The sequence below is a fragment of the Echinops telfairi genome, unplaced genomic scaffold (genome assembly GCF_000313985.2).
Source record: "Echinops telfairi isolate 266 unplaced genomic scaffold, ASM31398v2 ScPeMD7_6;HRSCAF=24_0, whole genome shotgun sequence".
NCBI lineage: Eukaryota > Metazoa > Chordata > Mammalia > Afrosoricida > Tenrecidae > Echinops > Echinops telfairi.
In genome coordinates, this window is record NW_022103902.1 from 12,526,924 (window position 1) to 12,542,233 (window position 15,310).

Genomic DNA, 15,310 nt, shown 5'->3' on the forward strand with positions numbered 1-15,310 from the left:
AGCCACCTCCTAAACAGTTCGGGGTCAGGGAGGAGAAAGGAGCGAGGAAAGCCTGATGTTTGGGGTCCTGCTATATGGTGGGGAGGCTGAGGGGGCAAATGTCGGGGATACAGGCTTAGGTAGAACAGAAATCTGACCACACAGTTCCTCTAATCTCTTAAACAATTGACTGCGGGGCAAAATCCAAAAGTTTTAGGGAGAGCTCCTGCCTGCCTCTTCAGTCTCAATTTGGACCATGCCTATAGACTTCATGGGCTCACTCCACTTGTCAAATTGCCTCACACGCACACGGCATGAGGAGCTTCCTGTGGGTAAGACCCGGGATTTATCCTCGGGCTTGGCACATTCTAGAGGCTCAACATATACGTAGCACTGAACTAGACACAAGTTTTCGAGTTTTGTAGATTTGATGAAGCCAAGTCTCTTAGGGGATTCCAAACCCCACCCACCCACCCACCCGCAAACCAACCGCCTTCAAGTGGATTCCAACTCATAACGTCCCTGTAGAACAGAGCGGGACTTCCCCTGTGGGTTTCTGAGATTGTACCTTGTTAGAGAGGTAGAAAGTCTCATCTTTCTCCCATGTGGAGCAACTGTTGTTTGGGGACTGCTACCCTTGCCCTTAGCTGCCCCACCAGAGCTCCATCACAGGTTGTACTTTCCCCCTTACCTCTCATTCCAGAAACTGTTGCCAAGAGAGAAAAGGTAAAGAAAAAGAAAAGTAATCAGAGCAATCTGCCAAGTCAAATTCTCTCTCTCTCTCTGTCTCTCTTGCGCGCACTCTCTCTCTCTGTTTAAATAGAGAATGCTTCGCAAACTTTTGTGCCATTCTTGTGCAAAATCCATGCTAATCTTCTCTACAGAGTGTATGCATTGGGCCAAAAGATAACATTCTTTCCCCAATCCAATTGGAAAACAATGAGAAGCCAGACTGGGAAGTCTGGAGGTAAGAGATACCAATGTCTTCATCACTGCTAAAGCTGATCAAGCTAAAGCTGTGGCAGCAGGGGTCTTCTTCACACTGAGCTCTGGAACTAGATGATAGTGTGCACCAGTCGCAGCATCCCTCCACCACCGCATCCCACACCAGGCGCTTGCCTCCGAAAACTTAAGAGCACAAAGGATAGAGCCCACATGTGGTTCCCTAGGTCCGCTGTCTCATACAGAGCACATTTGCTTCCCAAGATCACCAACAGGGAGCTGCTTCTTCCTCTCTGGGACAGAATGAGTCATGAGGGAGGGATGCCAAGAGGGTTTCAGCTAGACTGGCAAACCGGGAGCCAGGGCAGGTGCTTTGCCCCACCTCCACATCGTCGTATGGGATGATGGCTATCCCATCAATGACAGGAACACGGTATCACAAAGCACCGCAAATTACATATTTATCAGTGCACGAACCTCAGAGTTTCCCTCGCTAATTCTCCCTGTTCAGTTGATCAAAATTGTTTTGGTTTCTAAAAGACTACGTCATCCCTCTGATTCAATGAATTCTACTAAAGCTCACAAATGTTTATTGAGTTCCTCCCAAATGCCAAGCACTGTAGAAAATAAAGGTAAGTATTTTTCTGGGGTGCTCTGGGGCTTAATAAGCCATCAGGACCCACTGATTCCTGTCTGTCAGAGAAAAGGGGGCGCGGTCATTTGGGAAAACAAAAGGAACAGAGACAAGTGTTTACCAGGTCCTTTCTAATGTTCAAATGATTTTTCTGACTGGTCACGTGATGGTTGTCTTACCATCGAAGGTATTTCCCTCCACCTATTATCAGTGGTAAGTAGCGCCGAGAGACTGAAAGGCTAGTCATCTCTCTCTTCCGTATCCACCACTTCTCAAAAGTACATACAGTGGGTAAATAAAGGAGCCAGCCTTCAAAGGTTCTAAGACAGAAGCCCTTCCTCGTCTTCGACAGCTTCTGGTGTCCCTAAGCCTCCCTTGCTTTGTGGCCACATCATTCCAATCTGTGCTCCCTCTTCATGGTGCCTTCTCTTCTTATGTCTCACAACTCCCTCAGCTACTCGGTTACAGGGACTCTTGTGATTGGATTTGGGGGCCAACAGGATAAACCAGAACAAGATTCGTCTCTTCAAATCGTTAATTTGATTACATTTCCAAACTCTGTCTTCCCAAACCAGGGTACATTCGCAGGTTCCGGGCATTAAGATGTTGCCATCACTTTTCAAGGTCATTGTCCAGCCCATAATATCTTCCTGTATTTCCTCCTCATCAACTGGCAGACTCTGAAGACAAATAACAAAATCATAAAACAGGAGTTAGGTATGATTCTGGTAACGGAAGGACTCCAATTTAAAATGTATTCCCACTCTAAACTTTTGTTGCCAATTCAGCAATTTTTCATCATATAATTCAGTGATCTGGTTCACTCCTCATGTTGTCCAATCACTATCCTTGGCTTTTTCTGAATTCTTCTGCTGACAGGAACATAAATCCAATGCTCCTTAAAGAAACATTTCTGACTTTCCTCTTCCTCCTGACCCACTAATAGGTTTTTGTTTTGTACCTATTTGCCTATTTCATAGAAATGAGATTATTTCACTCAGTCTGATATTTTCAGGATTCACCCATGTTGTCGGCATGCATCGGAAATTCACCAACTTTTCAACCAAATCATTGTCTAAAGAGTTTCATTTCCTTTTCCAACTGCACTGAATGATCTATGTGAGCTACTAAAATATGGAGTAGGCCTCCACTGTCGCAGGGCATCTCTTACAGGCAGAAAAACAACTTCTCTCTTTTTCCCCACTCCAGGCCTCTATTAGACTAATAGTGGGACCACCAAGTGACTTCTAAAGACATGTTGCCTTTTTTACTTCAGAATATATATATATTTAAGCAATCTTAAAGGGGGGGAGGAGAGATGGGGAATCATTACTCTCAAGGCAATATTTCTCTACTAAGCTTACACGTATTAATTTTAAAATGAATTGATGGAGCTGGTGGAGCATGTGTAAATCTTTCTTTCTTAATGTTCATGAATCAGGGATAACCACCCTACAGTGTAAGCATATCATTGTCAGTATGAAAGGCTGTGGGATTTTAAAATCCTGACTGTGTTAGTCTGGGATGACTAGAGAAACAAATTCATAGACACGCATATATGTGTAAGAGAGAACTTTATATCAAAGAGCAATTGTACATTAGGAAAACATCCCAGCCCAGTCCAGCATAATGATTCCATAAATCTGATATTAGCCCATATGTCCATTACCAGTTTATAAATTCTTTTTCAGACTCATGCAGCACAAGTAATGATGCTGAATGCAGGAAGATCACAGGCCAGTGGGTGGAAAGTCTTGTGGATCCAGTGGCAGTGGAAGCATTTCAAGGCTGGCAGGGGTCTCCACGTGTCTCCTCCAGTCCCAGGGCTCTAGCACAGCTCCATGTGTCTTGTCAGCAGGAAGATGAAGCAGAGAGTCCATGTTTGCCCTCCAGTGAGTTATTTATCTCCTTTGAGCCTCCCAATGAAGTCATCAAGCTGTGACTTGATTGATAGACTAGACTCTACCCCTTTGCAAGTTGACATGAGATTATGTAACTACCACACTGACTAAAGTTCCATGTCTTATATTCTGGATTTGGTAGAAGACAGAGAAAGCATTTTGACCATGATTTCCTCTATTCTGAATCTGCTCAGAATCTATATAATACAGGATGAATAAGAGGATATTGTTGACAGTCAACGATCTATATATTGTATTTTGAAAATAGTATTTAGTTAATAAAACACACACAAGGCTTTCTTTTGTTCAAAGCTTTATGAGACTCCGAGGGGAAAAAATGGATCTTACAGGGAGTAGTTACAAGGGAATTTCTAGGGTCACTGCCTTTGCAAACATGTGCTTGTTGTTAGACGCCATTAAGTACATTCCAATTCACAGTGGCTCTATGCTCAATAGAGAAAAACAGGACTGGACCCTGTGCCACCTTCATATTTGTTTCCATGTGTATGCCCATTAATGCAGTCACAGTGCCCATCAACCTTATTGAGGGTCTTCCTCCTTTTTGCTGACCCTTAAGCACAATGCCCTTCTCCAGGGACTAGTCTCTTCTGGTAACTTGTTCAAAGTATATGAGACAAAGTCTTGCCATCTTCTCTTCCAAGGGATGCTCTGGCTGTACTACAGCTTTATTTGTTCTTCTAGCGGTCCATAGGTCTTTCAATATTCTCTATCAACACCATAATTCAAACATATCCATTCTTCTTTTGTCTTTTGGTTTGTTATCCAATCTTCACAAGCATATGAGAAGATTGAAAATACCATGGCTGGAGTCTGGTATCCCTTAGTCCTCAAAGGGACATCCTTGCTTAGAGTCGTCAAATGTAAAGCCTTCTGGAAGGACAGCCAGCAGGCCTGGAGCAGAACGCTGACTCTGTAACATTCTAATAATACCCCACCTGAACCCACCTTTACAACAGGCTTACCTAACCTTTACTATGTCAAAAATGTTAAAGGTGAAGTTTGAATAAGTACTTCTTGTTTGATAAAAGGATCCACAGCCTGGGATATCTATTATAGATCGATGAAGAAAGAAAAAAAGGGGGGGGACAGGAGGAAGGGCAGAAGGATGGATGGAAGGAAGGCAGGAAATAAAAATAAGTATCCTATAGATAGAAATAGTCAAAATGTAATTAAAGTGAACTTGGGAAGGATGGCCTCCGTGAAGATGAGTCCATCAATAGGATGCTGTACACCCTATCTCCACTTGTATCACCAGAGTCAGTTAGTGGTAAATCGGGTAATAGCGTGAGCAACTCTCTAGGATGAACAGGCTGTGGTAGGAAAACGTATTTCCCTAACCCCAAATCGCAGGGGCAGTCCGAGCTGTCTGTGGTGCGGCTTCGCTGGTGCTGGCTCAGGCCTCTTGCTCCTGACTTTGCAGTCTTAGGGGCTGGCTCTGCCCACATGGAGCCCATGTAATATCTGAGCCCTCTCAGAAACATAACCTTGACTGCTGCCCACAGCCACCACAGTTCCGCCTCTCTGGCCCAGTCTCACTTGAATGGACATCAGCTACGCATTAAACCACCCTCATCATTGTTTCCTCAAACTCAACATTCTTTCAGACGTTCCTGTTTCAGTTGGTGGGACTGACTGCTCGCAAATGCACGATGCTTGCAAACTTAAAACATGTTTATAGTTTTATTAAAAGAAAAGACAAGAAATGCCAAAAGGTAGAATCACAGTGGTTATTCAAAATAAGAATTTAAGATTTGTCCACCATCACACCCTTTAAATATCAAAAGGAAACCGCACTGATGTTGTGCTACTCAATATGTAGTAGGTGCTCACATTTGTATATGAAGAAATACATGAATGACTGGGAGGAGGGAACAGTCTAGGATGAGTGTGGAAGGGAAAGATCTGTGGATTGGCTCTTTGTGGAGATGTCTAGCAAGCCATTAGTGATGTGGATCTCTAACCAAAAAAAGAGCAGGTCAGGGAATCCAGGACAGATAAACCCTCAGGACCAATAATGAGAGTAGCCATACCAGGAGGGGAAGGGGAAGGTGGCGGGGAAAGGGGAAACTGATCACAATGATCTATATAGAACCCTCTCCCAAGGGAAGGGACAACAGAAAAGTGGGTGAAAGGAGACATCGGTCAGTGTAAGACATGAAAAAATAATTTATAAATTATCAAGGGTCCATGAGGGAGGGAAGGTGAGGGAGGGAAGGGAAAAAATGAGGAGCTGATACCAAGGGCTCAAGTAGAAAGAAAATGTTTTGAGAATGATGATGGCAACAAATGTACAAATGTGCTTGACACAATGGATGGATGGATGCATTGTGATAAGAGCTGTACGAGCCCCCAATAAAATGTTTTGGGTTTTTTTAAAGAGAGAGCAGGTGTGCAGGAGAAGACTTAGAAAGCCAAGGACAAGGTGAAGTTTGGACTGTGGATGTAATTGTTGAGGATGAACTTGCAGGGAAGAAAAGGACCAACATCTAAAGCCGAGGAAGAAAAACGAAGCATTTGAGCACCTACATTTAATATCTCTAATAACTGACTATTTTGTTATTGTCGTATGCTGTTAAGCAGACACAAACTCATAACAACTCTATAAGACAGAGTCCAACTGTCGCACAGGCTTTCCTGGGCTGACATTTATAGACCAGCAGATTGCCTGCCTTTCTCCTGATGAGCAACTGGGTAGGTTTGAACTATCAACCTTTTGGCTGACAGCCAAGTGCTTGACTCTTGTGCCACAAAGGATCCTGAAAATCCTGTTTTACCTCTCAGTGTGTTTTCTTGGACTTCGTTATGTAATTTTCCGGTGCCTCGGTGCCCTGTTCCTGCATGGTTATAATAACAAAACCTACCTCGTGGGGTTCTGTATTAAATGGGACGATGTTTACATAGAACTTAGAGCTGAGCCTGGCATATTTAAGCAATAAATATTATGAAATATTATCATTTACCTTTACTTCTAACAATTGAGAATGAGCAGAAGAAGGGAGAGTGGTATTGGCCATTTAGCCCTGAGGAGCACCTTGTGTGATCGTCCATATGAATGACGATTGTTACACCCATTAGAGAATTGTCTAATGTCAACCAGTTGCAGACTCCATTAATACATGAAAGGAGAAACGTGTTTTCTTTATCAACCTGAGCAAATGGCTTGGAGGCCACATCTGACTCCCTTCAGCTACACAAAATAGATGGAGAATCCAGCTCCACATCTGCCCAAGGATGGTTCTTAGGAATCAGAAGTCCAACAGGCCTCCGCTCTCCAGCGTCCCTTACCAGGTCCACCCACCCTGGGTGCAGGGTGCCCTGGGTCATTCAGTGGGAATTACCAAGAGAGAGGGGAGAAGCGCCATTCCAGGTAATTTCACTTCCCTGCATAACCTTTCTCACATCGCATGCTCTTTGGAGCGCTGTATTAATGGGTGCTGCATCAAAAATAAAAGTGGGCTCTCGTGAAGGGAGGACCATTCTATCATTAAAGAGTCACTGAAAAACACAGCGTCAACCTTCTGATAGTGGTCCACTGAGTCGACTTCAAGAAACATGCAGCCCAGGCACTCAGCGAGAACTTGAATTTTCTATTTAAAACATGAGAATTCTCAATCTTATAATTCATAAGAAAGTTATCAGACTTACACTGTTTGAGCCCCAATTATATTCATCATTGAATTTTCAGTTGAAACGATGTGTTTTCAGTAATGGCAGTCATTCTGGATATACTGTAAAACCAAAATGGAGGTGATACAAATTGGTGGGGCACCTATAGCTCACAGGGTCTCTGGTGCTGGGATTGGTGAAATGAGGTGCCTGCTTCTCTAGATTCACCAAGTTCTACAGGTCCCTGCCACATGCACCCAAAGGTGAGATAGCAGTTTCCCACTAAGGCCCGGAGCTGGAATACGTAGATGGGTACTATATGCCACACAGGTCACAAAAGGTTTAAAGAATAAGTTAGACAAGAGGGTGTACACTGGTACAGATAGGAACTGGAAACACAGGGTATACAGGACAAATGAACCCTTCAGGACCAGTGGTGTGAGTGGTGATACCGGGTGGGTGGAGAGAAAGTGGGGTAGAAAGGGGGAACGGATTACAAGGATCTACATATAACCTCCTCCCTGGGGGATGGACAACAGAAAAGTGGGTGAAGGGAGACGTCGGACAGTGTAAGATATGATAAAATAATAATAATTTATAAATTATTAATGGTTCATGAGGGAGGGGGGAGCAGGGAGGGAGGGGGAAATGAGGAGCTGATATCAAGGGCTCAAGTAGAAAGCAAATGTTTTGAGAATGATGGTGGCAACTAATGTACAAATGTGCTTTACATAATTGATGTATGTATGTATGTATGTATGTATGTATGTATGTATCACAATTGATTGTGATAAGAGTTGTATGATCCCACAGTAAAATGATTTTTTTTTAAAGAAGAATGAGAAATCCCCAATACAAGTTAGAGTTTGGGGGAAGTTTTCTGAACCTGAAGATTCCATGAAACAGAACAGTGTGTTGGTCGCCAGTTAACATCCCTGTTATAGTTAACTTTCAGATAGTCAATATGGGTGAGGCTGATGATCTGATATAGTTAGTAAAAATAGACCACAACTGGGGCAAAGTGGTTGTAGATAAAGGCTACAAATAGGGACTTTTGCATTAGCCCTTCACGATATTGCAGGGAATCGGGCAATTAGATTATAAGAGTGGCCTTCAGAATTTGGTGGAAGAGGCAGATTTAGATTTCTTTTAAACTCATTCACAATTCAGAACACACACCACGAGGATGGTTGTGCTCTCTGGGTGCCTAACTCAATTTTAATAGAAGAGCGGACGCCTGCCTCCCCTGAGAGTTACTTGGAAGCCGTCAGACCTGAGAATGTGCGTGTATTCACTCTGTGGTATTGCTGAGTCTGACCGAAGAGAGTGTGTCTTAGAACCATTTGGAAAGTAAGACACTCTTTTTCTTGTGAATCTTCTATCTAGGAAGAACTCACCAAAGAGTGACTTGACTTCTTTAACGCACTTCTATTTTGAAAATCTGCTTTAAAACTTTTATGGTAACAAAATAAGCTAACAGAAAAGCATGACATCACTTCCCGTCTTCTCACTACATTCTCAAGCAATTATTCATTTTATATGTCTGGCAGGATGGGGTTTGTTGCTGTAAATTCCTTTATCTTTTTCATCCTTACCCCTGGTGCAGGCGGGGAGAGTGGGGGGGACTAGAATACATTAGTCTGTGAGAGACCACCCATGCTGCATCCTTTAGGTTAAAAAAGAAGAAAGAAACGAAAGAAGCATAGCAAATAAATATAACAAATGACCCTAGCGTGGACCCTATAAAGGTGAAGGGAGTTTATGGATTCAATGGCAGGGCGTGCCCATAATAATTTCCTTGGCTTTAATCCTTGTCCGGTGGTCATTTGGAGAATTTCTTTTCATAGAGTTCCACACTAAAGTAGCGGGCAGAATGGTGGCAGCTTCCCCTCCCATGGAATAGGAGGGAAAAAGCTTTGGGGACAATGTTCCTGAAGTTAGAAATGGTTGCAAAATTAACATTCGCTTTAACATTTAAAAACCAGTCATGAAGCACTGCCTGGTCCTATCCCATCCTCAAAATGGTTGCTGGTGTGGACGGTCATTGTTGCCACCACTCTGTCCCCCTGTCTCACAGAGGCTGTGCATCTCTTTTGCTAACTAGCCCTCCTGGTAACATGCGCAAAGTGCGAGAGAGGCTGTCTTCCCATGGCCACTTCAGAGCAACGTTCTGGCTGCACTCCTTCCAAGGCAAATTGTCTGTCTTCTAGCAGTCTGCAGTAGATTGAACACTCTTTGTCAACACCAGAACCAAAGGCGTAGGTTCTTCTCTGGTCTTCCTTATTTACTGTCCAGCCGACACCGCATAGGAAGAGGCTAAAACTACCAGGACTTGGGTTATACTTCTAGTATAACAAAGCGTACGGTTTTGAGTCCATTGCTGTCCCTTCCTTCTATGATGGGCACCACATGAACGCTGTAGCTCGAGGAAGGAAGCTAAAAACAAAGTTGGGTCAAGGGTGAGAAGAAACTCTTCAGCCTAAGTTTGGGAACGGACAGGGTGGTGGTGGACCTAAAGGGGTGGTCTAGTGATCGGATCAGAATGGTAAGTTGAGGCCAAATCTGAAGGGTCTTTAAAATGCCAGAATTCACACCTTATATGAAGTCAACTGAATCTTTGGATGGCTCAAGATATGGGACAAATGATTTGAAATTTGTATTGGGGAAATTTTTGCTTGCAGAAGTGTGGAGAATTGGTTGCAAGAAACTGACCTTCCAGGGCTTCTGCTCATTCTGAGCAGTCCTTGATGTAACCAGTCTGAAACTATTTATTAGGCTATGGAGATGAAATGGGCTATTTACTAGCCTCTATCCTTTCAAGCCCAGGAGTCCTGGTGGCTTAGTGCAAGGTCAGCAGTTTGAAACTACCAGCCACTCATCGGAAGAATGAAGAAGTTTTCCATTCCCATAAAGAGTTACATCTTTTGGGGCATCCCCGCACAGAACGGTCACAAGGAAGGGACGAGACAGCCAGGGAACAGTATAGCACTGATAAAACACACAACATTTCTCTACTTCTTTAATGCTTCCTGCCCCCCGCCCCCTCTCATGACCCCAGTTCTACCTTACAAATCCAGCTAGACCAGAGCATGTACACTGGGAAAGATAAGAACTCACAACCCACGGAACCGAGGACAGATAACCCCTCAGGAACAGTAATGGGAGTAGTGATACCAGGAGGGGTGGGGGAAAGTGGGAGGGAGAAGGGGGAACTGATTACAAAAATTGATGTGTAACCCCAACCACCACCACCACCTGAAGGGGACAAATGACAGAAGCATGGGTGAAGGGAGACAGGGGTCAGTGTAAGATATGAAAATAAAAATAATTTATAATTTATCAATTGATCACAAGGGTGGGAGAGTAGGGGAGGGAGGGGGGAAAAGGAGGAGCTGATACCAAGGGCTCAAGTAGAAAGAAACCATTTTGAAAATGATGATGGCAACAAATGTACAAATGTGCTCAATACAATTAATCTATGGATTGTTAGAAGAGCTATCAGAGCCCCCAATTAAATGATTTATAAGCAACAATAACAACAGCAACAAAAGAGTTACATCTCAGAAACCCACAGAGGCCATCAGAATTGTTGCAATGGCAAGTGTGTTTTTGATCTAGTCTAGAGTCATTGATACAAAATATTGTGGGAATGCCCATGTAGAAGTAATTCCCCTAAAGAACCTGGCATTCGTGCCTATCAACTTGTAACTAAAAAGAAAAGAAACGTTTGTGGGAAACAGCACAGTATAGGCCTTAAAAAAAAAAAAACCCAACATGCTTTAGATTGACTCAGAGCCCGGACTGAGTTTTAGCTATCTCTGTTTTCATTGTAAAGGTCACCAGGGTGCTACAGATCTGGCTAAGAAACAAAAAGTTGGTCATTCAAGTCCACCCAGAAGTGCTTCCGAAGAAAGTGGTGGCCATCTCCTTCTCAACAATCAGCTACTGGCCTGGCCCATTTCAAGTGCGCAGCTCAATTGTTCCAGTATACTTACAGAAGTTTGCAATCACCACAACCATTTAATTTGAGAACATCTCCCAAATGCCAAAAAAACAACTCCATAACTCATAAGTGATCACCCCTAAACCTCCCTGTCAGGCAGCTACTTTCTGTTTCTATAGATTAGTTACTCTGGACCTTCCGCACAAATGCAATTACACTATCACAGGTGGTCTTTGGTGACTGACTTAATTCACTTTGTTGTTGTTATGTGCCATGATGTCAGTTCTGATCCGCGGGGACTCGTGCACGACAGACAAAGTACAGCCTGGCTTTGCACCATCCTAATAGTTGTCACAGTGGAGCCCTTTGTCACAGCCACTGTGTAAATCCACATCCTGGAAGGTCTTCCACTTTTAAGCGATCCACCATCAACTTTTGGATCTTCCCCACTTTTTGAACTTTGTGAAGAATGCCGCTATGAGTGTTTATGGGGAAATTTTCTCTGAACATGTGTTTTCATTTCTTTTGTGTGTTTACCTAAGAATCGAATGGCTGAGTTATATGGTAATTCTACGTTTAACATTTTGAACAACTTCCAAAGTGGCTGCATCATTTTACATTTCCATCAGCAATGTCGGAGGCTTCCAGTTTCTTCCCGTCTTCACCAACGTCTGTTATTCTCCGGTTTTATTTCTGTTTTGATAGCCAATCCGCTGAGTGCCCCGTGGTGTCTCAGGTTTGACTTGCCTCCCTGTGTGGATCACATGGTTAAAGCCCTCCCTTCGAGTGGTTTCAAAGGACACAGGGGCTTCTGAAAGATCACAGCTTGGAAAGGCCCTCTCACAAGCCTGGAGTTGACTTGGCAGCAACTACGACCGCAATTTTTCATGTGCATATTGAGTAGTATCTATCTTCTTTGGAACAACCATGTCCTGATCTTTTGCTCATTGTACAATTGAGTTATGTATCTCTTTATTATTGACTTATAAAGGGCGTTTATTCTGGATTCAAGCTCTCTTATGACGCGTAGGGTTTACAAATATTTAATCCCCGTTATGTGTGTTGTTTTTCCCTTCCCTTGGTGGGATCGTTTAAAGCACACATCTTCCTTGCTTCATTGTTATATAACTTATTGAAGTTCTTATTTCGATGTTGATCTTCTACAATAATATTAAAACTGACATGCTTCCGATGGCAAATGTGGCCTTGTACTTCATTGACTAAAGGGATGCCTTACTGATTTTTTTTTTTTAAATCTCTATTCCGAATACTTCCTGTTGTATGAACACAGCATCCATCCTCCTCGCTTCCTCCACCCATCTCTGTGGGGCAAAAAGCACATCTTGTCGCCCAGGCCAGCTCTCCACCTGGGCTCCTGACTGTCCTCTCCGCCTTCTTCCAGTGCTCGCTCCGTCATTCCCTGCTCTGCTACAGCTTTAACGTGCTCCCCTGTCTTCTCTCAGCCTGTGAACCGATTAGTTCACTTCCTGCTATTTTGAGAAAAAAACAAAAACAAAACTTCTCCTGATCTGTGTCGCCCATATCCATATCTCTATTCTGCACTTCATTTCTAAGGATCTTAAGACTCAACACTATCCCAAATAAAATGCCCCCACTCTTTCCAAGTCTGCTTCACATCCTGTCTTTCCTTTCTTAGATAATGGCACCATTCACTCTGTACCACTTACCCCCAAGTCAGACCAGACTCCTTCTCTCCCTACCTCCTAGTGCCAATAAATCATCTTGTCCCACTGAGTTTTATCACACAGACACAGGACAATATAAACCTTACTGTCTCATACAAAAGCCCGAGTCTGGGTGATAATCTCTCCCCTGAAACATTGTATAGTCCTGGTTGTTCTGCCTCTGATTCTGCCACTATGAAGGTCCATCCTCACCAAAATGCCAAGAAAATGTTTAGTTTTTTAATATGACTTTTTGTTGCATTAGTATAGGAAGTGAGGGTTGATACCTTACAGTAATGTGTGATACTGTGTGTGTGCTTTTTGATAATGTTCAAAGTCTTCTGAGGCTCAGAGCCCCATCTGTAAAATGAGAATGGTAAGCCTTAGTCTGCATGCTGTTGGGAGAATGAAACGACAACATACGTGGATGTAGTAGGTGCCAGTATAGGGCAGGGGGACCTTATTACCTCCCAGAGTGTCGCTGACATCAGCAGAGAAAACTGTGAACCTGTGAGAGCCGCAGGAGGCTGCGATTAGAAACAGGAGATGGAGGACGGCCTTGGGGAAACTATGAAAGCCGGGACTTTGGCTTCCTTTTCTGTAGCTTGGAATAATGTGAAAAATGAGAAGAAATCATAAAAGCAAAATACAGGACAGTTGGTATAAACCTAGGATTAAAAAAGCGGAGAGAGAGGACAGCAACAAATCCAAATAAGACTGGCGTTTCTTGCAGAGGCTAATCTTAACACCCTCCGTTACTTTGTTAAAAGCATCTGGTTTTTGTTAACTTGCATGCACATCCATCACCTCCGCTCTGTCGGCTCAGCGTACTTGGGCCACGTGGGTTGTGGGTGTGCTGCTGGAAGCGTAGCCTCCCTTACTTTGAATACCAGTAGGGTCATCCATAGTGGACAAGTTTACGCGGCGTTTCAAGAATAAGAGAGACAAGGAAGGAAGGCCTGGTGATCTGCTTCCAGAATCCGCCGATAAACACCCTAGGGGTCACAACACAGGGCTAGAGCATGCATGCCCGACGTCAGGAAACACTGCAATGAAACAGGGGCCAGCCCCATGGGCTCCAGAAAATGGACTGTGAGGAGGGGATGTTGTGGTCGCTATTAGGGGCCCTCAAGCTGGTTCTGATGCAGAGCGACCCTAGGCCCTACAGAAGGAAATACTGCCATGTCCGGCGCCAACCTCCACCAGAGCTGTGCTCGTCCATCCAGCTCCTGGAGGTGTCCCTCTTTATCCTGCCCTTCCGCTTTCCCAAGCGTGAGGGCCTTTTCCCGCTAGCACGTCCAAAGGTCGTGAAACAGAGTCTTGCCATTCTTCCTCCCAAGCAGCATTCTGGCTGCACCTCTTCAAGACGGATCTGTCTGTTCTTTGGGCAGCCCTGGTGCTTTCCAAACTCTTCCCCAGCACCAGAGTCCAAGTGTATCCATTCTCCTCCGGCCTCCTTGGTACAGAATTGAGTAATGTTTTCTTCTGCTGTATCTGAGTTCTCCATGAGTCAGAACTGACCGGACAACGACATTTAGAAATAGCACACAAATCCTCTCCAAATGTGTGTGTCTGTGTGTCAGTTCTACCCCGTCCAGTACCATCCCTGTGGGTGGCTGAGTCTGGTTTGACTTTTGAGAAGAGGGAGGGAGACGTCGGACAGATGTTTAATGCTGATGCTGTTTACATTTTGCCATTCTTAGAAATTGTGAACAGTGGGATGTCTGTATTTGTCGAGGAATGTCTGCATTTCGACTTCAAGGGCAGCTACTATTCCCTAGATGTTAGCTCTGTTGATCTTCTGTTCAGCTGTCCAATCACGGTACCTCTCATTTTTGGCTATTTGCAGGCTGGCATCCATCCCAGTTTCTCCACTGAGATACCACAGAAGATCCCGATGGAGGAGGATGCAAACCAGAGGGAGGAGCCCACTGAGAAGGAAAGTAGTGATGTGCGACATCATGGTAAGATCTCACACCATGCTCACTTCATTGTCAGAGATGCTGAGTAAACAGTTCTAACACCGACTCTCCACTACCCATAGTGGGAATGAGCTGAAAATTTTTGGCATAGACCCATGAGTCCAGCAAGCTGCAGGCCGATAACCAGATGCTAGGAATCTTTGCTCTGGGCTTCAATTACACACATCCTCACAGGTTCCTTACTTACCTCCTGAAAGGATGGTGTGCTTTTGTTTAGATGAGATGCTCCATGCCTGGGACGCCAATACAATGCGGAAAGATCTTTTCCCATTGACTGGCCAGCCTTTCAAAAAATCCCAATCCAGAAAAAGAGTAAGTGGGATGGGCTGCATAGAGAAAGGCATTGTTGTTCTAAGACGTGTAGCAGATAGCATGGGAGAAAGATAGGCTTTCTATTCCAGTGAAGAGTTACAGTCTCAGAAACTCACAGGGGCAGTTCTACCCCGTCCAGTACCATCCCTGTGGGTGGCTGAGTCTGGTTTGACTTTTGAGAAGAGGGAGGGAGACGTCGGACAGTATAAGACATGACAAAATAATAATTTATAAAAAGCAGCCAGTCCACAGAGAGGACTACATGGCCAGCCCCACTATGAGACATGATGCCCCTCACTGACCCA

At 44.1% G+C, this 15,310-nt stretch overlaps 1 protein-coding gene across 4 annotated transcripts in view; it reads left to right on the top strand.

Annotated features, from left to right (window-relative positions):
- The window catches only part of PHLDB2 (pleckstrin homology like domain family B member 2), a 282,937-nt gene that overhangs the window by 127,743 nt on the left and 139,884 nt on the right, over nucleotides 1–15,310 (top strand). For all 4 annotated transcript variants that reach the window (XM_045286216.1, XM_004706392.2, XM_045286217.1 and 1 more), the window contains exon 2: nucleotides 14,561–14,675. In XM_045286216.1, coding sequence (XP_045142151.1) covers nucleotides 14,609–14,675 — 67 coding nt within the window. In that variant the 5' untranslated portion in view covers nucleotides 14,561–14,608. The remainder of the gene's footprint in view (nucleotides 1–14,560; nucleotides 14,676–15,310) is intronic.